A 27,201-nucleotide genomic window follows, 5' to 3' on the forward strand; every position below is an offset into this window, starting at 1 on the left:
TACTTCAGTCCGTGTTCAGATTTCAATGGCTCTGTCTCTGGGGTTAGTTGCTTTTTTTTTTTTTTAATCATAAATCCACCAGAGAAGTTGCTTCAATATTTTCCCCACAGTTGCCATTAATAGCTGTCCCTCCACTCTATTTCTCCCCACTCTCATTTATTCTATTCTCTCTCCTTTCATCCTGTATGTGTCCAAAAGTGTGTTGCATCTGAGTACCCTCTCCCTTGATCTTCCTTCTCTTCTACCACCTATTCCTCCCTTCCCTCCTCCCATTCCCCCTTATCCTGTCCCTTTCTTCCCATTTTTTCTCTAGGGTAAGATAGATTTCCTCACCCTGTTAAGTGTGTATGTTATTTCCTCTCTGAGCCATTTCTGATGAGAATGAAGGCTCACTCAATCCCCCTTGCCTTCCCCCTTTCCACTCCATTGAAAAAGCTTTTAATTGACTCTTGTATGAAATTTCTTAGCTTCTTCTTCCTCTCCTTTTCCTTCCTCCCAGTACTTCCCTTTATCACCCATTGACTCTTTTTACTATATTATACCATCATATTCCACTACTTCCTATGTCCTATCTATATATATGCTCCTTATAACAGATCTTATAAATGAGAAAGTTCATATGAGTTATCAATATCTTCTTCCTGTGCAGGAATACAAACAGTTCAATATCCTGAAGTTCCTCATAGTTAGTCCTTCTCTTCTATTCCCTCTGTGGTTCACCAGAGTCCTGCACTTGGAGATCAAACTTTATGTTTAGCTCTGGTTTTTTCAATAGGGAAGTTTGAAAGTCCCCTGTTTCATTGAAAGTCCATCTTTTCCCCTGAAAGAAGATGTTCCGTTTTGCTGGGTAGTCAATTCTTGACTGTAAACCAAGATCCTTTGTCTTCTGGAATATCATATTCCAATCCTTATGAGCCCTTAATGTAGATGCTGCCAGATCCTGTGTAATCCTGACTATGGAGCCTCAGTAATTGAATTGTTTGTTTCTGGCAGCTTTTAGAGTTTTCTCTTTGACCTAATTCTCTTTTTGAATATGTCTTTCTTTTTTCATCTAGTAAGAATGCCACTGTTTTTCAGTCCCTCAGATTTCTTCATTTGTATTTGATCTATCATTTAGTTGATAGGTTGATCTCTTCCTGTGGGCTAAAGGTTAATACAAGAAGCATGTGATGCAGGACTCTGGGAAGAAGACTCTGGAGTCAAAGGAGTTAGTTGCAAATGTTGATCTTGCTATCACTCCCTTTGCAATATTAGACAGGTCATCTTGGTCAGTTCCAGTTTCTTTTCTGTAGAATGGAGGCATTAAATCTTATACTTACTCATTGGTTATTATCAGAATCAAATGAAATAATCATGTAAAGAATGATATCAATGTGAAACATTAAATTATAGTTCCTTGTATAGCTTCTGAAATCCATGCACTATCTGGTTTTTCATTCATGGAATGGGACAGGAGAAAGGAGAGAAATATTAGGAAGAGAGAAGAACATTGAGGGATGAAGTAAAAAAATGCTATTTAATTTAAGGAAAGCTTAAAAATCATCTTGTCTGTTTGTTTATTGTGCATCCTGAATAAGGAACTTCCTCTCTATCTAGGTCAGTTGCTTCATCTTAAAATGAGGGGGAATGAATTATCTCCAAGCTTCCTCTGAGATTTATTTAACAATGTCTGTTGTCCACACCAACTTGAAACTGCCACAGTTGATTGTTTGCTTCCTTATTGCCTTTTGATGCAATATATTCATACTGTCCTCCTCATTTGGTGTCTTTTGAAGAAGAAATCTTGTCATTAGTTGAAGTCATTCATAAGCCCTAGCAAAGAAAAAATAAAAATAACCAAAAATGTTGTCATAAGTAACATTCCAGTGTTAACAGTTAATGAAAATGACATCTCTCTACCGTTTTATAGCACTTTTCATCATATGGGAACAGGCATAAACTGCCTTTGTTAGAGATTAAAATATGAGAGAGTCTCTCTTTCTTCACAATGATCATTTCAATCTCTCTGCAGGTGTTATCTAATTATAATGCAATTAGAATACTGTTGGAAATGACTTAGTAGGAAAAATAACCATCATTCTCCCTAGATCAAGTGGGGTTTGCAGGCTTGTTGAACTGTAATTTTTATTTGATTTTTCATTCAGGAAGAGATGTTACACATTTGTATTTCTTTTTTCATCGTGGTAATGATTTACTATTTTATTCTTTGCATGCTTGCTTGATTCTATTCAACAGCTAAATCACTCAAGATCCAAACTAATGGAACTTGATGGCATGTACAACTTAAAGACAAGATTTTAATAATTCAATTCTATAAATAGAACTAGCAAGTTAGTTTCCCTCTATCTTCCCCTCCTTCCATTCCTTCCTGAACTGAAGGGATTTTTCACTGTGGCAATTCTGAACAATAAAAAGTGTTTTTGATAAACTTGGAATGTTGGAATTACGGAAATGAGTGCTTGTGCTCTCAATCTGTCTGTCTGTCTGTCTGTCTGTGTGTCTCTCTCTCTCTCTCTCTCTCTCTCTCTCTCTCTCTCTCTCTCTCTCTCTCTCTCATCATAATGGATAGGAAGACTAGCAAGCCAAGAGCAACTATTAAGAGAGTGGTGCCTGACTCTTCTCCCCCCCCACATTGGGGTTATATTTTGCTCTTCAACAGATAGTTCTGAAATGAGAATTTAATAACACTGAGAATTCATGGCTATGGATATAGTTTTCCAATTTTATTTTTCAAATAGTTTATCATTTATTTTCTCTCTCACCACCTCCTCATTAAAAAAAGAAAAAACTTAAAAATAAACTATCCATCCATTCAATATCATTTAATTACTAATTAAAACAAATTTTCATATTGTTTATGTCCAAAACTATATGTTTCATTCTTCATATTGAATACATCACCATAGATATGGATTCATCTTTATCTTAATGGTAAATCCATGGGGAAAATCCAGCCCTGAATTTATAGTATAAACCTTACTCATGTAGCTAAGTATGCAGCCAAGAGCAATGAATTTAGCCATAAGACCTCTGTTTGAGTCTTAGATCTTTGCTACCAGCTATCTGTGTGGCTTTGTGCATTATCTTTTAACTTCTGAGCAATTAGCAAGAGATCATCATCATCAGGTTGATGTACCATTACAAAAGCACAATGCAGCTATAAAAATCTTTAGCAAGATATGTAATAGGACCACACAATGAAAAATGTAAAAGGCAGGGGATAAGGGAGAAACAAGTATTTCTATAATTTCTATCTCAAATGAGGGCATGAAGCATTGGACAAAACTGAAATGACTAGACAACTACTATTTGTCAAATACAGTGCAAAGCCCTCTACAATTGTCATCTCATTTGATCCTCACAATAACCCTAAAAGAGGTAGGTTCAATTCAACAAGCTTATCAAGTGCCTTCTATGTGCTAGGCATTGTTACTATCCTCACTTTATGGTTGGAGAAACTGAGTCATACAGAAGTCAATGACTTGCCCAGTCAGTGTCTGGTGTTGGATTTGAACCTAGGACTTACTGACTCTAGGCCTAAAAGCCATCATGCCACCTGAGTTATTGCCTCAAGCAAATCCTTTCCCACTGTGACATGAAATGAAAATTTCTAATTTTTAAAATTAATGTTAGAATTTTTTATCTAAGATAAGACAAAAATAATTTTCCCCAAATTCTGACATTAACAAATTTATAAAAATTAGTGTATTCTCCTTTGCACCTACTATAGTAGAGCTAGATGTTTGCTTCAAACGATCATCCATGTCTCTCTTCTTCCATTTTCCTTTCTCATTCTTCCCTTCTTCCCATTCTATCTTTCTCTCTTTTTAATCAAGATAACCAAACCTTCTAGTTCATTGTTGTAGGAAAATCCTTATGGGTTCCACTTCCAGGAAAATTATCACCTTCTCAGCAATTTTTTAACCTAGGAGTCCTAATTTCCCAGAGTCACACAGTCAGGAAGTGAGAGAGGTAGAGGTCAATGGAGCTCTTCTGGACTCCAAGGCCAGCTGCCTTATCTACCCTCTGCCATGCTGCTTCTTACAATGGGGCAGAATAAAGAAAAACAATTATTTATATTTGATGCATTTGTTTTGTAGAATTCATATTCTTTTGGATTTTGAGGATTTTGGGGGGGTTGGTTTTTGCAAGACAATGGAGTTAAGTGACTTGTCCAAGGTCCCAGAGCTAGGTAATTATTAAGTGTCTGGGGATTAATTTGAACTCAGGTCCTCCTAACTCCAGGGCTTGTGCTTTATCTACTATGTCATCTAGCCTCCCTGATAATCATTTTTAATTTTAAAAGAAGTCCTATGGAATTTTAGCAATTCTGTCTCTAAAAATAAACAAAAATCTAAATTAAGTTAGCTATAGCATTAAGTTTGGAGTCAAAAGACCGGGAATCGATTCCCCTTTCTCACATTTGCTAGCTGTGAATGAATATGAAAAGTACGAAACAAATGAATCAAATAAAAATCATTTTATGTCTATAATCCTTCTTGGAATTCGTTTTTAGAATGCTTCTGAGGATCAGTGACCCTAGTGATATTGAAAAGGAAAGAAAAGAAAAGAAAAGATTTTCTTATTCTTGTTTTATATTACCCCCATTAGAACATTTCCCTTTCATTTATTTTAATGTTCTTTTCTCTCATTCTTGACTAGTTTCCTCCACTCTCCATCACCAGAGGGGAAGGAAGTAGCAATTGTTTGAACCCCCCACATGAAAATGGGCTCCTCTGGAAGGTTTAACTTGATGGTGCCTGGCCTTTGGATATTATCTCTTGCTGTTTCCTTCAAAAGAGAGGACCCTGGTTCTAAAGATGTACATACAGTTCAGGATGTGTTTTGAAAGAGTGTCAGACTCTTGTCTTGCTCTAATTTCATTTGAATTGCTTGGGAACTCATGATCCATGAATTTATGTAACTTCATCCACTTGACTGGCAAGGTCATTCAAGTGACACATTTAAAGCTTCCTTTCATATCATGAACTTCTCTAGGAAGTGGTTGTCAAACCTTAGAGGGAGCAGGATCATGGATAGAAAGCTGGAAGCCATTGGGAGCCATTGAATGCAACTCATTCGTCTTACATATAAGTAAACTGAGGCTGACAGACCTCAAGGTCAAACAACTTGTAAATATAAGTAGAATTCAATCCCGTCACTCTTTCAACTCCCAGTTTTCTATCCATCATGCTAGTTCAGACATCACTTAGTCCTAACTTCAAATTTTAGATGAGAAAATCCAGACTGAGAAATTTGCCCATTACACAACTGGCTGTGTAAGAGCCTGGAAGAGCCAGGACCAGCTAACATTCAAGTTTTGTGACTTCCATTTTATTTTAGGAAGCTATTAATTATATTTGACCTGTTTTGCCTCCATGGAGGTTATAATGGGAACCTTCAGGAAAAGCATTTGTCCCTTTGAATGAATGAAGTCCAGATTTAAAATAAACACTCTCTCAAAATCTTGTAAAATGTGTTGTGCTTTCAGCTTTATTATTATGCAGATGCTCAAACAACACACACCACTTATCCTGATGGCTTGGAAGTGCTACAATTTCCTAATAAGCAGATTGGTAAGTGACCCTTGAGGTCAGAATCACTTTATTAACAAAATTCTTCTTAGATTCCTTTTCCTGTTGGCTTATCCTGAAAATATCCCTTATAGAATCTCTTGTAGAATGTTTACAGAAAGGAGGGGAATGGGGAAAAAAATCATTGAACTAGAAAAGCAGATGGTGAAAAAAATGGGACTAGTACATATGGGCACGTTAGGGCTGGCTGAGCATACAGACAACAGTAATTAGAGGTATCTAGGCCAGTTCTGCAAAACTGTGATGATGCAAATAAGTCTGACCTTTATCAACTGAGATAATTGAAGGAAAAAATAAATTTGAGGGCCTCAGTTATTCTAGTTAACTTCAAATATTTTAAATGACTGCTCAACCTTCATTTTCTTTGTGTGTTCAGAAGCAGACAGATCATAGTGTTGTGGCATTTTTACTGGAGGAGATGGTATCCTGGAATCAACTCTTGTAGGGCTTGGTACTTAGTACTCTTCAACAAAGGGCTCAGTTAGGATACACTATATACAAAACACACCAAAGGAATGGTATTTGCTGCCAGAATTTGCAAAATAATGTAATTCAATGCAGTGACCTTGCAGCAGTGACCTTTAAAGTCATTTTTCTTTACCTTGCATAGATGCAAAGTCATCTGTATCACAAACTCTGGGGTTTACTCTTCCAAACTCTACTTGCACTGACCATCTGACCAACATCCAGAGAGAGTGTGGTTGCTACTTTTTCCTTCAGAGTTCTGGGGGTTATCCTAATGGGTTGGAGGATATGCTTTTTTCTAAGAAAAGCTCATAAACTCCCATCAATGATCCTGCCTTGTGATTTTGGTAACAGTTATCTGGCAAAATTACTTTTTAGAAAGGGTACTCATTTAGAAGTGGTATAGTAAGGATAATTAGTATAGAATATCCACCACCCCCTAAAAAATACACAAACTAGTATTTTCTCCTATTAGTACATATGAAAAGTAGGGGATAAGGTTCAATCTTAGAAAGTATGAAAAGAGAGCAGTGCGATGGCACAGTGGATAGAATACCAACCCTGGAGTCAGGAGGACCTGAGTTCAAATCCTGTCGCCTCGGTCATTTAATGTTTACTTAGCTGTGTGACCATGGATAAGTCACTTAACCCATTGCCTTGCAAAAACCAAAGGAGGAAAAAAGGATAAATTCCAAATGCTTTGGTTCTTGAAGTTCAAAGATGGAAGATAGGAGACTGAGGGCAACTTGTAGGTCAAGGCTCCCTCCTCCCATCCTCTGGGATTTGTTCTGGATTGTGGGGAGATTGACTGGAAGTTCTCTCCCAATTACCCCACTCACATTTTTTTGATACCAAACTACTTCACTGGTTTTATGTCAACCCCACTGGGTATGGTCAAGTCCTTCAACCAATCTAAATAATGCCAATGTACAGCTATCATCCATAAGGGACTGGAGATAATTAAGTTCAACCGCCCTCATTTTGCTGATGAGAAAACTCAAAAAGAGAGAGAAGGAGAATGGAAAGGAGCAAGCATTTATTGAGTGCCTCCAATGAGCCAATAACTTTACTGTTATAATCTCATTTGATCCTCTCACCAAACTTGAGTGGTAGGTGCTATTATTATCCCCATTTTACAAATGAGGCAAACAGAGGTTAAGTGATTTTTCCAAGGGTACACAGCTAATGTCAAAGTAGAATCTTTCCTCAGATCTTTTTGATCCCAGAGCTAGCATTCTATCCCAGTATGCCACCCAATTGCCTAGGCATAGAAGATTCATTATAATTACCAATCAGTCATCCATTAGTGGTTTAGGGAGCCTCTTTATTTGCTTAAAGGAATTTTAAAGAACATTAATAGAAAAAAATACATTTCATATCTTCTCCACAATTGTGTTTCCCTTGTAAGTTATTTTTTCATTACATTAGATTTAACAGGGGCATATTCTCATACTTACTTTAATTAAAAAGCTTATAATCATCTGCTTGGTTCCAGAGACAGTAGCCACACTGCAGAGTGAGGTTACCACTGGCTCTTGTCACCATTACTTCCTCTGCCTGGGCCACACTTCAGTCTTATGGAGAAAATGGGTGCCTCCAATATAGGAACTAAAAGTGGCAGCTGTGATTGATAGGGAGTTAAACAAACATATTCTATTCTCTTCACTATATCTGATGGCAAAAATACATTTTCCCTCATCTTAACTTTAGTACTATAGTAATAGCAAATTTAAAAAAACCCAAGAAATCACTAAACAGTACAGGTAACTAATTCAAATAAGTATAAGATTTTATTTGCTGTTTTGTAATTCAATTACTAATATTAAGGAAAAACAAACCTTTAATACCTCTAATAATAATTGCCATTATTACTATTATTACTGTTACTATTTTTAATTCTTTTATTTTATTTTTCCATTTACTTGAAAAGGTGGTTTCTAACATTCATCCATTTGCATTCATTTATGAGTTCCACAATTTTTCTACTCCTCTCCCCTCCCTTGCCTATCCCAATAAATTGCCATTAATTGCTATTTTTAAAACTGATATTTATGATCTACAAGGCATTTTCTGTAAGTTATTTCAATGGATCCTTAAGGCTACTCTGTGAGAGTAGTAGTACAGGAGACTTTAATCTCCCTTTCATAGATGAAGGAATGACAAATAGCATCGATAACAGAAGGTTTCAATTTTAATGGGAATAGGTACATGAGAAGACCTTGGCTTAGGGCCTTAGGATGTTCCAAAAGAAAAAAAAAACAAGTTATTTCTGAGGAAAATTCTATTGAAAAACAAGAACAGATCCTGCCTTTTAATTTCCAATTTTTTCAAATCATAATCATAATCAAATTAATAGTTAGCATTTAAATAATATCTATTATTATCTCATTTTATCCTCCCAGTAACCCTAGGAGATGAATCTTTATTACAGATATGCCCTTTTACAGATGATGCAATTGAAGTAAACAGAGGTTGAGTGACTTGTTCAGGATGACATAGCTAATACTATAAATGTCTGAGATTAAAAACTCTAGGCTCAAGTCTCTATGCACATTGTACCTGTAGAGAAGGGGTAAAGAACCTTTTCTGCCAAAGACCATTTGTATATTTATACCATTATTCGTGGGATACATTTAAACATCTAATTATTTCATCCTTTAAAAACTCTTAGATTTATAGAATTTTGAATCTCTCTTTCGGTTGCCTTGGCAACACTACACCAATATGTACCACTCACCCACCCCACTCCATCCAGGCCCCTGCTATAGAAGCTAGATAAATACTTGCCAGGTCCTATAGAGGAGGTTCCTTTGTGAGGCTGAGTAGGACGGATAATCCATCAGCTCCCTTCCAACTCCAAGTTAATCTTCATTTAAATATGTAAATTCTGGTATGTTTGCTCAAGTATGTATCTCCTTGCTTCCCAATCATACCTTGAAGATAGAATTTTATGTTTACCATATTCCTCACAGTTTGTATTTTTATTTAGTTGAGATTTGTTGGCTTTGGTCATTGTATTCTTCAAATGAGAAAAGTTAGATTTAAATAAAGACTTTTCTCCTTCATGAAAATTCTATTGTGATGCTTCATTAGGATATAGAGGTGTCCTCAGGACTCTTGGAATCTTTGTTAGTAGAGTCCAAACTCTGGCAGGGTCCTACCAAACTAGAAATATTTTCAGCATGGGTCCCATCTTGGACTGCATGTCTGTGGCTTGAAGATCAGATACCTTGATGAATTTGGACAAGTTCATTTCTGAATGGTTTTGTTTTTAGCCAAGATAGTACCACTCACCCACCCCACTGTGTCATCATGGTCATAGATACTTGAAGTGTTGGAAGGGAAAAAATATGACTTGGACAAATTCATACAGTGAGACTCTTTATTTGTCTGACACATCCATTCTGTGAATCTTAGTGGATTTTTGTCTAAGCAAGTTTGTTTGTGTTTGGGTCACCAGAGTTCATAACCTGTAGTTGACTCCTTCAATTTTCCTAAATTTTTGAAGGTTCTTTATTTTCTCCATGCAAAAAAAGGCCAATTTTATATTAGTGACCAAATGTATGTTGACTTGTTTGCTGTATATAACTGCTTAGAGAAAGCAATAAGAAAAAGCTCTGAGGCTCTGGATATTATGCTAAATCCTTTCTATGCTTTCCAGTTCATCTTTATTGTAAAATAATTTGCATGTAAATGTTTTCTCACAGAGGAAAATCCAATGCAGGGATGAAGCCATTGTCATTATCTTCAAAACTAGGACCATGGATATGTTTCCTTTGTTTCTGCCCTTCCTCTCTTTCTTTCTCCTTCCTATCTTTAACTTTCAGCCTATGCGGTGATGTGTCTTATTAGCTTCTCAACTCTAGCAGAATATCACATATGAGGAGGGCCAAACTCAGGAGAAATAAGAAATATCTCAACCTTCAACAAGCCAAGGCAAAGGACTCCTCTCAGTGACCTTAAGCAAATCACTAAAAATGAAGGATTAGACATGCTGGCTCACAGCTCACAATAAGATGATTGATTAATGTTAATTCAGTTCTTTTGAAAATGAAAAGTACTTTATAGACTTGGATTTTCTTTCTGTCACTGAATCTTTTAAACTGTCTGAGTCTTAGCTTGTGCAGCTGTAAAACTGTCACCAAATTACTCCATAGGAATTATGAGTAGTATCATTGTTCTTTGGTGAATTTTAGGAGGGGAAGTCACAGGGATGGTGAATGGAAAAAATAGGGCAGTCAGTTTGACAGTCCCTTTCTAGATGCACTGATAATGCTAATCTAATTATAGTTCCTAGGTAAAAGGAATGGCTTATATGCCCAAAGGCAGAATGGAAAATGAATGCGGTGGAAGAGCATGCTTAGACCTGGAATCCCATGAATATAGAAAATTCCCAGGATGGAAACTCTATACTCATACAGATTAGCACTTGTCTTACATTTAGAGTCTTAGAGAATCACCTAAATTTGACCATGGTAACATTTCCATTATGAATCAAAAACTGACTTTGATTACAAGTATAATAACAAGGGGGTTAGCCTGTCTCTGTTTCTTCCCCTGATTGAGGTTGATCATAGGATCATGAATTTAGAACCAGAAGAAACCTCGGAAGACTTCCAGTCCAAACCTGTCATTTTGCAAATAAGAAAACTGGGATACAGAGATAGTATGCTACTCCTCTCATGTCACATACCATGTCAGAGACTCCAAATGTAGCATCTTTTCCCTGTACTGTGCTATCTCTTATGCTTATCTCTCTAAGTCTTCTTCAAAACTAAACTGGATCATTTGCCCTAGGTAATTCCTGAGATGAGAGATAGCACAGTGGATAGTGGAATCAATGTTTCCAGAACAATACTAGTGTTGATTTGAATACAGTTCCCAGAGCAAATAGTGGAGAGAGTTCATGTCTATGACCCAAGGTGGGAAAATAATAAGTAAATGAAGTTGCTTGGTGGAAGGAGTAGTATCAGTGACCCATAGTGGGTTGGAAAACAGTTGGAGTGAAGGAAGCTGGTTAGGTAAATGGTCACAATTTCATAGTTTGGGAATCAGGATGCCAGGCCAAAGTCAACTCTTTTTGACTTGTTCAGCCTCACACAACTAGTTAGTGACTGAGATAGGATTTAGTCTTTGATCCTCTAACTTTCGGTGTAGTGCCCATTCTTTCATACCACACTGCCAATAAGTAGTAAGGGGGCTGAGAGAAAAAAAAACTGTTTAGGATAGGCAGTGAAGGTTCTACAGAGAAATTTGAATTGAACTAGGTCATAATGGACAAATAAGATTTCTGCAAATTAAGGAGAAGGGTTAGGACATTTCAGGTGAGTATAAGTTATAAGCAGAGGAAGCAGAAGTGGTATTATGGAAAGATGATGGACCTGGAAATAGAATGCCAGCTATGCCACCTGTTTTATTTGGAGGATATAATTTGACATTTTGGAAATTCAGTATCTTCACTTGGTACATGAAAGGGTTGGAATGGATAATCTCTCAGGTCAGTTTCTGATGATCCAGAGAATTTGAGAGGACTTTGGATTGGGTAAGCATGTTAATTTGGTGGTACTGGCAGGTTACATGTAGAAATAAGGAGAGGTGGAGTGGGGGGAGAGACCAAAAACACAACATAGGTTGGATCAGAATTTTGGGTCAATTTGAAAGCTACATTTAAGAAATTGAGTTGTATCATATTGACGTTGAGATATTTTAAGTTGGAATAGTTCCACAAGTGTAAACTTACCATGTTTTGCATGAGTTCACATGTATAAATGGGTAATGCATTACTTGCTTTCTCAGTGGGAGAAGGGCTAGAGAGAAGAGAATGTGAAACTCAATATTTTTCAAAAGAATGGTGAAAAAAATGATTTAGATTATGCTATATGCAGGAAACCCTGCTTCTTACATAGCATCACTACAAGCAAGCCCCTTAATTCCAAAGCATCTTTACAATAAATATTATGCCTTTCAAGATATATGTCCTTTAATTTTTGTCCTTAGAGGCAATTAAAATATAAATCAATCCCTCTATTCCTGATGTCTTCTACAAAACAAATTCATAAAATTGCTTAAGAAAAAATTATTTCTCAATACACTTAATGTAATATACTTATCCTTTTATTTTCCAATTTCATGCAAAGGTAATTTCTACATTCATCATTTTGCAAGCTTATGAATTCCACATTTTCCTATCACCCTTCCTTTCCTCCCCCCCTCCCCATGGCAGCAAGTAATCTTATAAAGGTTGTGCATCTACAATCATGTTTAACATATATCCTTATTAGTCATGTTATAAAAGAGAATTTATAACTAAGGGGGGAATCATGAAAAAGAAAGAAAAAATGTAAAATAAATTTTAAAAAGTAAACACAAATAGACTTATACTTGTAAAAAAATTCCTTTCTGTAGAAAAACACTATCCCAATGGCACTAAGGAAATTGTATTTCCAGATGGGACAGTGAAACACCTCAGTGTTGAGCAAGAGGAGACTGTGTTCCCCGATGGGACACTGGTGAAAGTGGAAAGGTTAGCATTGTGAATTTATGGGCATCCTGCTTTTGTTTTTTTTTTCTTCTACCCTTTATTCCCTTAGTTTTGGGGGGGGGGGGAATACAAATTATCAATCATCCAAAAATCATTTATCAAATGGTTTCCTATATGCCTTCCTAAAGTGTGGGGGATACAAAAATAAAGGTTCATAGTCCCTGCCTTCAGCATACATTCTAATGAAGGAGACAGAATGAAAATTGCCAAGGATGAGAAAAAAACTGGATAGGGAAATGGCAAAGCAAATTGGTCCATGGTCATGAAGAGTTAGACCTGACTGAGTAACTGAACCAACAATAAGATATCTGTAGAGTAGGCAAAAATGCCTCCCAATGGGGAAAGATCAACAGAAGTTGGGATCGGAACTGAGATTTGAAGGAAACCAGAAAAACTAAGAGGCCAAGGTGGAGAGGGTGAGCATTTCAGGTGAAGAAAAGATTTTTCTTTCTAGGTACTACTAGGACTAATCAGTGAGAACAATCCTTTCTTGCCTTGAATGCTCACTATGCAAAGGATCAAAAAAATTCTATCATTGACCAGTCTCTGTTATCTGGCTAAGAGCAAAGGTAGAGAAAAGATAACAGGAATTCTGGAGGCTTTCTTCTACTCAGCTTTTCTTGGGCCTGGCTGGACCTTGTCTAGGATCATTCAGCATCCATTTAAAAATGGGTATTAAATAGATATTACCTAACATGTATTTCATTGTCAACTATGTTTAAAGTTTCTTAAATAAAAAGTATATTCAATTTTTAGAGTTATCTATCTACCTGAAGCATATCTGTGAAAAATCTATGATCAATTTTGGTTAAATTGATTATAATATTAAGTATAATTAATCATATAAATTTGTTATTGATATTCAATCATTTTTCAGTTGTGTCAGTTTGTGATCTCCATTTGGAGTTTTCTTGGCAAAAATACTGGAGTTTGTCATTTTCTTCTCCACCTCATTTTACAGATGAGGAAACTATGGCAAATAAGGTGATGTGACTTGCCCAGGGCCAGATGGGTCTTTATAAATCCAGGCCAAGCACATTTTTTCTACATAAATTATATAATTATAATAAATAGGATTAATTTTTTTAGAATAAACAGTGAATTGATCATTTTTGATTTGGCAATGTCTAACACCCTCATGAGTCTAAGAATACCCTGTACATAATATGAGGAAACCAGGTCTAGGTGGCAGTTATATCTCCCACCTCTTTCTATTTTGCTTTAGTACTGGCTCCTATACAAGACACTTTTTAAGACATTCTCTTCTATTAGGAATGGAGATAAGACCATTTTGTTCAGTAATGGGCAGAAGGAGATCCACACTTCACAGTTCAAGAAGAGGGAATTCCCTGATGGAACCATCAAGACTGTGTTTAACACTGGTCATCAGGAAACGAAGTATCCATCGGGCAGGGTTCGAATCAAAGATGAAGCAGGAAGGATCATCCTTGACAAGAAGTGATTGACCTCTTCTGCATATAAAATTATGTATACAATTCAGATTACTTTTCATTCAGATTTTCTTTGATCTTTTTTAGCTGACCAGAAACAAGACATAGGTAAGGGTCTATCAGGAGAGGTATACAAGAGATCTCAAAACCAATTATTTATGTAGAAATTTTAAAAGAAAAATGATTCCCTTAGTTCTCAGTTTAGGGAATGGGGGGGGGAGTGTTCAAAATAATACCACTGAGCCAACTTCTCATTCCCAAGGCAATTGCTCCTGGTCCACTCTGGGCCATCTATTCACCTGCTCTTGCAACACCTTGCTGAACTCCCTTCTGCTGCCATTATTTTGTTGGATTCTCTACTTCTTTTTACTCTTTTCATTCATCCCACGGCAGGAGAATGTAACTTTTTTGGAATCCTGCCTTGCCAGGAATTATCTAAACAGCATTGTCTGTCATATTTCCAAACCTAGGTTTTTGTGCTTGGCTCTAAACACAGTGAATGAATTGAAGGGGCTTTACCTAGTCTTGTAGAAACATCTGTCAAGAGCAACAGACTTAATCACCTCTCTGACTCCTCCTTTAATTCTCTGGCAGCCATTTACCCTCCTAGCAACTTCATTCCTAATCCCAGATGTGAAAATAATTACATGATTTTTACTAACCCACAACTTTGATTCCCTTTTAAGCAACCATAGAATGCAGAAATGTCTATTTTTTGTAAAACAATTAGAACCCAGAAAATATAGGAAATAAATAATTTCTTATAAATTGCATCACTGATGACAGGACGTGACCAAATGTGATTCACTGAATATACAATCCTATATATTTTTTATGTGAAACCAGATGTGATAATGTATTTTCATGCCAGTATTTCTCCAGATTTGGGGTATATAATATATTTCAAGATGCTCTTGTATTGTTGTTCAAAGAAACTAAAAATCAACATTCTGTCTTATGAGAAATAGAATTCTTTTTTATTCGCTCAAAGTTACTGCCATATTCCTGTAGGTGGATGCCGAGAATTCATTTGTCAGAAATAACAGGCACCAAAGAATTCCAAAAATCTTTTTGCAGTTGGACTGAGATAATACTTTGATTATTCAGAAATCAACTCATTTTTTCAAATTGCCCCTCAAAAAGGAACAATGGAATTCTACTGGTCTAATTGTGGCATATTAGAGTTGAAAAACCAAGTATGGTTTAACTAGAGCTGCTTGAAACCATCATGAAATCTTCTTGAATGGCAGTACTGATCAAATGTAATCTTTCAACCTTGCAAATTGTGAAAAATCTTTCCTGGGGATGAAAAGGACTCAATAGAAGCATTCCATTTTCAAATGTGACAATTTTTTTTAAAATTGTAAAAGCTTGCATTTTTAGCATGTTTTAGCATGTTCATGTATGTAAAATGAGCTTGGAATGGACCTCTGTACATATATGTTGGTGATCTGCAGGCATTAAATTAATTTTAGACAAAAATCATGCAGTATGGAGAGAGAAATGATGTTTATGACCCAACCATTAAATAGACATCAATAATCTAGAATAGACTTGCAGGCAAGAGTTTCATGTTGACCAAACCCAGCTAGTTGTACAATCTTGGGAAAGTTGCTTATCTGCTCTATACTTCATTTTTCCGATTTTTAAAAACTGAGATCATATCTATTTCATAGGGATAGAAAGAGGAGGAATGACAGTTTAGTGAACACTTTTTGAAGAAAAGGCACAACGCTTAAGTGCATTATTTTTTATTTAGTTCCATAGGATGAGAAAGCTTCAGTTAATGCCAAGTGATTTCTGTGAAAGAAAATTATATTCTCCCTCTTGCCCATATCTTTGACATGGTACTTCACTCCAACAAAACTTGCCATATAGCCCAGAATGAGGACATTGGGGACCACACAATATCAAGGAGCAGTAGTAGCCTTCCAGTGAAAACAGTTTACCACCTGTTTTAATTCAATTCAATTCAATAAGCATTATACTTATATTTATTTATATTACATTATACTTTTATTTGCACACATGAATAATAAATATAAAATATATATATTTATCTCACACTGTACTAGACAGAAGGGTAGCAAAGACAAAATTGAAATAGTTCTTACTCTCAAGGAACCTATATCCTATTGGAGCAGCACACAGATAAGCATAGTAAATACACAATTATATGCAAAATAAATACTAAGGGCAGGCAAAAATTATAGAACCAGTGAAGGTATTTTGTAAGAGATGGTGCTCAAGCTGAGCCTTGAATTGAGAAAAAAACAAGGGGTTTCAAGATAAGGAGCTGAAGAAAGAGAACATTCCAGGTATGAAGGATGGCCATGCACAACAACATGGAGTAAGGAATGTCACACATTGGGAACAGATAGATTGCCAGTTATGACATTTTCTTACAATATAAATTTGGATCAAGTGGTGAAACCAGTACAGCAACACAGAGAGAAAGGACAATGATGTTCTTCTTTGCTCAGATCTCCTCAGAATATCCCTAATCTCTTCATGAACTGCATGAACTGGTTCCAACTAATTTTCTGTTTTGCTATTTTTCACTACTCTTTCTTTTAGTTTTTTTGCAAGGCAAATGGGGTTAAGTGACTTGCCCAATGCCACATTAAGTGTCTGAGACCAGATTTGAACCCAGGTACACCTGACTCCAGGGCCAGTGCTTTATCCACTGTGCCACCTAGCTGCCCCACTTCACTACTCTTTTTTACAAGCCTATTGTGCAAAGTATTGTGCTCCTTCATTGAGGATTCCTACATTTTTTCATCTTTGTTTGGAATACCCTTCTCCAGTCTCCACCAGCCACAAATCTAATCCTTTTCAAGAGCTAGTATACTCGCTACCCACTCAATGAACTCCTCTTCTCTCAACCCACTCCTCCTTTAGTCATTCCCCATCAAGCAAAAGTGGTTCCCCGACTTCTTGAATCTCTAACATGGTGTTTCTTAGTCACTGAATTAGTCTAATTTGTATTATAGCTACTTAAACACAAGTCTTATCTCTTTCACTAAACTGTAGTTGCTCTGGAGACATGAACTAACTTTGTCTTTCATCTTTGTACCCTTCTACCCACACATTTTATTATCAGATTCAGAAAATATTTTTTGAATGAATGGATTAGTGAATGAAGGAATAGAGTCAAAGATTACTTATGATAACCAGGATTATCCTGAGGCAAAATTGTGAAGTGGATGGAGCTTCTTCCTCCTCTTTGGCTGTCTAATCTCATTCCTTAATCAAAAACTACCATTGCCTTCATTTCCTTTAAGGTACAAATAACTGATAAAAGATCTTGGCAATAATGACATTTTGAAATTAAAATATTAAGTTAAAGGAAAGAAATTCTAATGGTGAACTTTCACATATCAGTTGATTGCATTGATATTTTCCCATATTATTAGTAGGTCAGCTATCCCCCCTACCCAAAAGCAGCCCCAGTACATCTAAAGTGGGTTTGTGCCCAGTCTTCAATGTATTTGTAGACAGATTTATAACGTAAAGAAATCTCATCAAGTTTCCAGAGTTATGTAAGACCTGGCTTCAGGCTGATTTCAACTTGTGACCCTGTACAATTCCCTGACCATTTCAATGTCTCATTTTCTTCATCTATAAAAAGAGACTGGAACTTTAAGGCCCCTTCCCATTATAATCAATGATCCTATGTAGGAAGGTTAAAATATCTTTAAAAGAGATCGCATAGTAAGTTCCAAGGGAAAAGCCATTTTGAATTGCCATAACAAAATACACATTTTTGTTGGTTTAGACATATTTTTAAAAATCCCTTTATATATTTAAAAATCTTTGACAGAAGAATATAAACAAGTATGAAGAAATCCAATTCATATAAGCATAAAATGCCTTTAAGTAACTCAATGAAATATAAAGTAGATATTTTATAAATTTTTGTTGAATCTTCATATTTGAAGATTAAACCAACAACGATTCCTTTCTTCAGGGTAAATCTGAAAAGAGTAGTGCACACCTGTTGGTCTTAAAACAGGGGAGAATTGTTCTTAAGGTGTTTTTGTCAATAATTTAAAGAAAAACACAGAAGATGGAGATAATTAGGCATTGAATGTGATAAACCAGTCACCTCTGTTAAATACCACCCCCCCAAAAAAAAATAGGGGAAATTCTCTTAGTCAAAGGCCTGGTATTGGTTTTCCTTTTTTGGGGGGGGTGTTCTTCTGGTGATATTCTATTTCAAATCCATCAATTTCAAAATTCAAAAGAATTTAGAACAAAGAAATTTTAATTCCTATGTGGCAATATACATTTAAAAATGACCATAAAAGGCCTGGCCTACCTATTGACCCACAAGTGTTTTCCTAAAATCTTAACTCTCAGGCTTACACAATCGTCTTCTCTTCCCTTCTTCCCTAATTCCTTTCATTTCTAACTCATTTCTTCTGTTCCTCCTTGTCTCGTCAGAGACTCAGGGTCTCAGTGCCTCCTGGATAATGTTACTCAAACTCTAGGGCTGATGAATGAAGAGAGAAGTATTGATGAGGGTGCTGCCACAAGGACCAGGGTTCTTAGAAGTGAAAAATCACAACTAGCCTTGGAGGTATAAAACCTCAGGATACAAAGTTGGGGGAGGCTAGGTGGCACAGTAGATAGAACACAGGCCCTGAAGTCAGGAAGACCTGAGTTCAAATCCAGCTTCAGACACTTAATAATTATCTAGCTGTATGACCTTGGGCAAGTCATTTAACCCCATTGCCTTTCAAAAACAAAAAACAAAACAAGTCTTCAAAATTCACAGACAAATTATTCTTCCTGGAGAGACAGGCTGAAAACAAAGATCTAGGCAAGAATGAGGAAAAGAGAGAAAGGAAAACCAACCATAAGAAATGACTGGGCTCAGACTTGAATGAATGAATACAGCCTGGAGGGGATATGGGCCAAACTTTTATAGTCTTGCCCACTTCCTATGCAGGGAAGAGTAAGGGAAAAGTGGACCCCCTCTACCTGATTTAGGTCAGGTTCCCACTTTGGAAGACTAAGAGACAGGAAGCTGGAGGAAAGGCAGAAGGTGGTTGTCCTTATTGCAAATTTACATTTAATAATGAAGTTAAATTGAACAATTGGAGGGAATTTGCATCTGATTGGGGTTTAAGCTTCAGAGGGAGCCCTCAGAAAATAACAGACAAGCATAAATAATATTTTCTTAATATTAAAAAATAAGACATATTTTCCCCTTCAACAGTATGAATATTGAGACTAAGTTCATGTTTCCTAAAACAGTTCTTTGAGAGAAAGCTGAAAATATGCCATGGGATTGTGATTTTTTTTGAAAAAAAAGCTCATATTTGCTTTTCTTATTCAGGTCACCAAGTTTAACCTTTCTTGGAGATTATATGTGGTTTAGCAAAGACAAAAATATATTTCAAAAGCCCATAGAGGTCATTGATTCCAAAAGAGCCAAGTATTTTGTAATAATTACAACAGTTAGTAGAATCAAACCAGAAAAAGAGGTATACACCACACTGTCTAAAAAGCATTGTTATTTGGCCACCTCCTCAAGTCCTCCTTCTGAAATAGAAAACAAAGAGAGTTTATTTAGGTATCATGATTCATAGGCAATGCACAGAATAGAATCTGATTTTCTGGCATTTCATCATTGTTCATTCCATATAAACATAAATTGTATGAGTAGCTTTAGCAACCAGTCACAACTCTATTTTCTTTTTTCATCTTTCTCTTCTCACATGACTCAGGTGCTGCCAAAAGGTATCACAGCTCTTCCATTATATTCCCACTTATTTACTCTCTATTCATTCATGGTTCTTCCATTTAGTTTCACATTTCAGAAAGAATTTATACAACCAACCAAACAGTGATTGTATTGAACTGTGAAGGGAAATAGGAAACAAGGGATTCAATGAGTCTGAAGTGAGAATATTCCAGGAGGCTTGAGAAACATGTTAGGCCTTTAAGGCAAGAGATGGGAGAGGGCTAATTGTGAAGAAGGAACAGCAAGAAGGGTAGTTTGGCTAGACTATATATAGTGGTGAAAGGGGAGTAACATATAATAATATATAATAATTAAATGAAATTATTTAGACTGAAGACTAGTGAGGAAAAAATCAAATTCTAAGGCAAGCTATTCCACTTTTGAGTAAAACAGATAATTTGAAAGTGTTTTTCTTTGGATCCTTAATTTGTTTCTTTGGAATCTCTACTCATTGTTCCTAATTCTGCTACCTGGATCCAATTGCAAGAAATCGAAGCCTTCTTCCATCTAAGAGTTCATCACCAACTTGAAAATGATTGCTATGATCTTTCTTTCAAAGTTTTCTCCAATTTAAATGTCCCTTGTTTCTTCCTTTGATTCACATATGACAGGAAATTGAAGTCTTTCAATATCCTTATCCATATCTCTGAAACCTCTTCAGATTACCTATACTCTTTCAAAATGGGGCATTGAGTATAAGGCATAATGTTTAGATGTTCTGAAAAGTTCTGGGTGCTTGGTATCTTGTCACACAACTTAGTATTTTCTTACTTTTTGAGTACTATATCACATTTTTGACTGAAATGAAATTTGAGATAAATTCAGTCCCCAGTTTCTTTCCAGACAAATTATTGTCAATTGAGAAAGTTGCCATATTGTTCTGGCAAAAAAGTCTCTTTTTTTTCAATCCAAGTGTAAGACTTTACATTTTTCACCAATTTAATTTTATTGGATTCAACATAATTTCTAAGGTTGATGAAACTTTTCTGGATCCTGTCATCACTATTCTATCTCTCCCATCTATTTGTTACTTACAAATTTGATGAAGAGGCCATTTGTATCTTTATCAAATTATCCAAATACATGTTAAATGACATAATTAAACCAAGATTGTTGGGGTGGTTTCCTACCAGCTCCTATTAATGATTATTGTTTGGATCTGCCTATTTACCTAGCTCTGAATTATATTATAACCTAACTCAACTTAATTCCTAATTGATAAATTTCTCCTGAAGTATCTCATTTATATTCTCTTACCCACATCTTTTCCTACTCTCTAAAAAGAATTGCATGGCAAATTATTTAATGCTCTGCTGAAATTTAGGGAAACTTTCAACCATAGCCTCCTCTCACCTACTAGATTTACCCTTTCAAAAAAAAGGAGAGACTAGTTCTTGGTTCTTTGTGATCATTTCTTGACAAGGGGGGAGGAGTAAGAATAGAGTTGAAAGAACTCAAATGCTTGACAATATGGGAGGGTGGTCTAGGGAGAGAGGGGATAGAAATTTAATTCTTGAAGGTTGTACATCCCTTGAGCTGATTCTGGATGCCTTTGAATCTTTTAAAGTCTTCTCTCCAGAATGTTGGGAATATAAATTAAAGACATTCTCTGTCTCTCTCTCTCTCTCTCTATCTATCTGTCTCTGTCTGTCTGTCTGTCTCTGTCTCTTTGTGTCTGTCTGTCTGTCTCTCTCCTCTTTGTCACACACACACACACACACACACACACACACACACACACACACATACACACACACGCCCTTCATCTGATGGCACCAGTGAATAGTGATCATCATTCCTTAGGGAATGAAAAGATGTTTCCTCCACAGCTAGTCCAATTCCACTCCTCAGTTTTACTCTCATGTATATCATCTATGCTTGAACACCATTCAAGTTCTACACTTGCGGTTCATTGCACAATAGAGTCTTAAAGGCTAAGCCAGGGAAAGGCACGATCTGGTCAATCCTACAATAGACTGCAAAGACTTTGCATGATGGCCAGGCAGAGACTGTATGTCTATGGCCTGAGGATAGATTAAGCAAATTTTGAAAGACTGACAAGGTCATTTTGATTTTTTGACCACAGCAACTGTCACTGATCATTTACTAATTTTCAGAGGAATTATAATCTCCATTTACTGACAAAATTACATATTATTCTTCATTTTGTTTGCTTTTGTTAGGCAATAGGGTTAAGTGACTTGCCTAAAGTCACACAGCTAAGTAAGTATTAAATGTCTGAGGCAGGATCGGAACTCAGGACCTTCTGAGTTCAGGGTTGGTACTCTATCCTCTGTGTCACCTAGCTGCCCCAAAATTATATATTCTGGAACAAGTATAGCTTCTATTACCTTCTAACATTTGAAAAAATGTTGCCTTCAGCTTCTTTACAACCTTGGGGTCAAATTATCTATTTTTTGACTATTAAAAGTCTTTAGAGCACTTTGTTTTAAATGTTACTCATTTTGCTTTCAAAGCTTTGGAAACACAGCTTCCTCACCACATTTTAGAATGTGAGAGACTCCAATTATTGTGTTTCTAACTAAGTACAATCTCCTTTTCTCTAGTTTCTTCTTTCTGTCCATTCTCATTGTCTTTGTGCCTCTCTCATCCCTTTTGTTCATTCCATTTCTGAGTCCTACATTGCTTTTATTCATGGTTGATACACATAAAAGAGTTAGTGATATACCTATATCAAGACAAAAAGCCATATTTTTTGAAAATGATATTAGATCTTAGGTTTTGAAAGGCCTCAAGTGCCAGATATCCCCCTTTTTTGGTCTCCATAAAAGTAGTCATTTACTACCTTACCCTACTTTAATTGAACTTTTTTTTGTTAAATACTAGTATATTCAAGAGAAATAATTTCTCATAATTCATTTCTTTGTTATTTAGTTATTTTATTTTTTGGAAAGATTTATTTTGAGTTTTACAATTTTCCCCCCATTCTTGCATCTCTCCTACCACCCCCACAGAAGGCATTCTGTTAGTCTTTACATTGTTTCCATGGTATACATTTATCTCAGTTGAATGTGATGACAGAGAAATCATGTCCTTAAGGAAGAAAAATAAAGTATGAGATACTAAGATTACATAATAAGATAATGGCTATTTTTTCTAATTTGAAAGTAATAGTCTTTGGTCATTTGTTCAAAGACCATAATTCTTTCTCTGGATACAGATGGTATTCTCCATCACAGAAAGCCCAAAATTGTCCCTGGTTGTTGCTCTGATGGAATGAGCAAATCCATCAAGGTTGATCATCATCTCCATGTTTCTATTAGGGTGTACAATGTTTTTCTGGTTCTGCTCATCTCACTCAGCATCAGTTCATGCAAATCCTTCCAGGCTTCCCTGAATTCCCATCCCTCCTTGTTTCTAATAGAACAATGGTGTTCCATGACATACATATACTATGGTTTGTTAAGCCATTCCCCAATTGAAGGACATTCACTTAATTTCCAATTCTTTGCCACCACAAACAGGACTGCTATAAATATTTTTGTACAAGTGATGTTTTCAACTTTTTTCATAATCTCTTCTGGGTATAGACCCAGTATTGTGTTGTTTTGTTATTAACTCTTAAATCCTTTAATATTCCAGTTTAACCTGTGGATGATAAGCCTCTGGGTACTTGTCTAGGTTGCTCTCTCAATAACAGAAATGGATTGCCAGTAGACTCAGTAGAGCAGCATGGTAAAACCTATGAAAGCTTGTCCTCCATTGGAAAAGCATTAGAAAATCCTGGAGCCTTCTTCACAGGAAGATGAGCCATTGTAATAAGACTTAGTGAAGGTTACCCTATTCTATCTCCCCTAATAGATCATGAGTCCTTTTAAAGAGAGTGACCATGTCTTATTCACCTATGCACTTCCTCAATGCTTAGCATAATGCCTTTCATATGGTAGACCCATAAATAAGTTAAATTTAATTTAGATTAATTTTATAGCTTCCATAGGCATCCATCATCTCTCAATAGTAGTAGAAAATTTATGTTATAACAGATTAGCAAGCATATATATATATATATATATATATATGCCATATTTCATGAACCTTTGTGCTCTCATGTCAAGTATAAAAATGCTTGCAATCATATGATGATATCCAGGAGAAGCTATATATAAATAGAAGAAAAGTCATAATCCAATAAGGTTTAACTGCTAATACTAGAGTTTTATTAGGCTCAATTAAGCCTAATTGTACTGGTAAAAGTTTAACCACCAGCAGGAGAGACTCACTTTTTTCTTCCCATGTTTTAATTTAATTTTTTTTGAAATTTAATATAATGGGGTTAAGTGACTTGCCCAAGGTCCCACAGCTAAACAATTAAGTGTCTGAGGTTGGATTTGAACTCAGGTCCTCCTGACCACAAGGCAGGTGCTCTATCCATTGTGCCACCTAGCTGCCCCCCAAGACTCACTTAAGTTTAATCTTAATTATTAATATTTTTCTCCCTGACTTTTAAGTCTAGATAATTATAAGAAACAAGCACCTTACCAAGCTCTCAGAACAGCCATTAGTGAAACAAAGAGGATCCTTTATAGTAATGTTCTGGGTGACCCCCCAAGTGGACAGAAAAACCTTTTATACCTTGCCTAGAAACACAAGTCCCTTGCAAAAAAAAAAACAAAGAACTAGCCAAAGTGCCTTGTAGAAATCAAAGAACTATCTGAAGTGCCTAATCCTCTCCATGTGGGTTCCCATTCCTTATCAATAACCCCTTTCCCATAATTTGGTGACCAGACCCTTAGGCTCTTCTGCTCTAATTTAGATGTGTGACACATATGTGTGAATGCAACACAGACTGATGCCAGTTTATTCATTAATTCACCCAACATTCTAATTTAATAGTTTCTTGCTTTCCGGTTACAAGTTTACTCAGTTCTTATCAGTAGAAGCAGATTCCATTCTTTATGACTTTCCCCATCCTCCCTATTATACATCAACCCATTTTATGGGGTTTTTTCCCATCTTCCCTAGCTGTTTATCGGTAGGACCTAGACTCCTTCCCTCAATTTCTTAAAACTGATGTAGGAATGAAAATTAATCAATTACAATTCATCCTCCCTTTTTTCATCCAAAATATAATTGCTACACTTTTCTTCAATTTCTCAAATTTAGTTATCAATTTTCCACTTTCTTTCTCATTCGCATCTTTTTCCTTGGCCTGTATTTCATCAAATAAGTAAACATTATTCTGCTTTTACTGTCCTGGTAATGGGCAGGCAACAAACATGATGTCTATCTATATAGGCAACACACTTACAGAATCAAGGGGAAGTAACAGAGATTAAAAGGGGGCAGAGCCCCCTGGTGATTAAATAACCCATACAAATAGATGCAAGTTTTATAAGATGAGCTGTAACAAACTTCTGATGCCAACTTTTCTTTTTTTCTGGAGACTTCTGATGTCCTTATGTTATCTTCAGAATTTGTTTCAGAAGTTCAAGTGACTTGTAGAGATCTTTTCTGGTAAAAGAACTTCTTAACACAACATTTTAATCAGATCAAAATTAGTATTTTCATCTCTAGAAAATAAAATTCTGGAACTCCTTAAATCATTACAACTTACAAGTTTGACTTGCCCACAATCATCTTAATATATTTAGTTACGAATAGTAATTAGCCTAGTTTTGTTTCTGACATCTTATTCCTTTTAATCATCCATTTGGAAGATGCTACTCCATTTAACAGAATAAACTTCCAAAAAGATTTTGTAGTGAATTCATTAAAAATTAACTTGAGATTATAATATATACATTTGAGATTGTAACATATGCATTTGATAACCATTTTGGAAAAGATATCCAATTAAGTGGTTTACAAATAAAATAGTTTCAACCTTCTGTTAATATTAAAATAATGACTCAAAAAACCCTTAATTGGAAATGAATTTCTCCTTGAAACGATTTTAAAACAGGCCATAGGTCATCCTTCTTCTGATATATTTAGTTGATAAGCATACCTTAAAATTGAACTTGAGATTATTATAATAGAAAATCATATCTTATTGTTTCACTTACATGTCTCTTTGGCATAAAAAAATTAAAAGATCTTAATTCTTATAGGAACATATAGCTGACAACAGATGACAAGACTATATACTATTCTACCTAGTTATTAGAATTCAGATATATGAAGGCCAAATGATTAGAAATTTCTATACCTGATTTTAATATTGATCATCTGACATGATTATAGCAATTTACTATAAATATCAGGGACATCAAAGGAAAATTTATGTATGTGTGTGTGTGTGTGTGTGTGTTATATGTATTTTTAAGTATCAGTTTTTCAGGCAGAATTCATGTGGGTAACCAAATACCTTGAGCCAGACTTTAAATCTTCCAGGTGAGACATTTCCCAAGTGTCACATTTGGGAAACTGAGCCAGAAAGAGTCCAATCTGAGAACTTGTTGAAAATTGCTTTTTCAGATCTTACCCCAATGAACTTGCCACCCGCAGTGTCCAACCCCCCATTGGGTTTTCTGACTTCTATAGACTATTGTTCCACCCCCACCCCCAGCATTTCCTTGACTGATCATACCTGGAATCAAACACAGAGTATGTTCAAGAAGACTAGTACCTCTGGTGTGAGGGCTGCCAAGTACTTTTCAGGGATGCTTTCTTCCTTTGATGATTAACTGAGCCACCTAACTCTCACCTGTGGCTCCAAGAAGCTGTAGCATGCACAGCGGCCACACCCTGGTAAACCATTTCATCAACTGGGTTGAGGGTAACTGAGGGCATCTCAAACTCATAGGTGACTAGTGGGCAGTGTCTATCCCAAGCGTGTGAAGTCTTCCACTGGTGGACTGGGTGGAGGAGAATAATTTGTTCCAACGGCCATGAAGCCAACTGAAACAGGTGCTGTGGAACACTTAGAGCTTAGTTAGACATGGAAGATGCTAAAGTCATCCACTGCATCTAAAGCTATCACCAGTGGTCTTGGCTCTGTCCTGCTATGCTTGATCACGATGACTTTGGAAGAGAGAGTGAAGTGGTTGATTTCGTGCAGCTCTGCCTCACTTAAATTTATACACATACCTAAAGACATCACTCATAACCCAGCTTGTATCGGTCTGATCAGCCATTAGGACATACTGTAATTTGTCCCAAGCATAGTGATGTCATTTCGGTCATCTTCAATAATGAAGGACAAGAACCAAGAAACCAACCAATTCCAATTCGACATTCTCATAAGATCTTAAATAGCAAACTCAAATAATCAGACCTTTAGATGAGGTTAACTTACAAAGCTAAATATCAATTATAATCTGACAGAAATAACAAGAGATTATCACAAAAAAAATCTCAAATTATTTTATCCATTTTGCATAGGTTGTTTTACTTCAAAGCAAACAACAAAAGGCTTGGTATGTATGTATAACTACA

The 27,201-nt window shown here is 36.0% G+C and overlaps 1 protein-coding gene across 4 annotated transcripts in view; it reads left to right on the top strand.

Moving 5' to 3' along the window:
• Positions 1 to 15,960, top strand: part of LOC141488184 (uncharacterized) — a 101,297-nt gene extending 85,337 nt beyond the window's left edge. For all 4 annotated transcript variants that reach the window (XM_074188031.1, XM_074188029.1, XM_074188030.1 and 1 more), the window contains 3 exons: positions 5,492 to 5,576; positions 12,465 to 12,582; positions 13,873 to 15,960. In XM_074188031.1, the coding sequence (XP_074044132.1) occupies positions 5,492 to 5,576; positions 12,465 to 12,582; positions 13,873 to 14,062 (393 nt within the window). In that variant the 3' untranslated portion in view covers positions 14,063 to 15,960. The remainder of the gene's footprint in view (positions 1 to 5,491; positions 5,577 to 12,464; positions 12,583 to 13,872) is intronic.
• Positions 15,961 to 27,201: the final 11,241 nt, after the last annotated feature.

The sequence above is a fragment of the Macrotis lagotis genome, chromosome 5, assembly GCF_037893015.1.
Source record: "Macrotis lagotis isolate mMagLag1 chromosome 5, bilby.v1.9.chrom.fasta, whole genome shotgun sequence".
Taxonomy (NCBI): domain Eukaryota; kingdom Metazoa; phylum Chordata; class Mammalia; order Peramelemorphia; family Peramelidae; genus Macrotis; species Macrotis lagotis.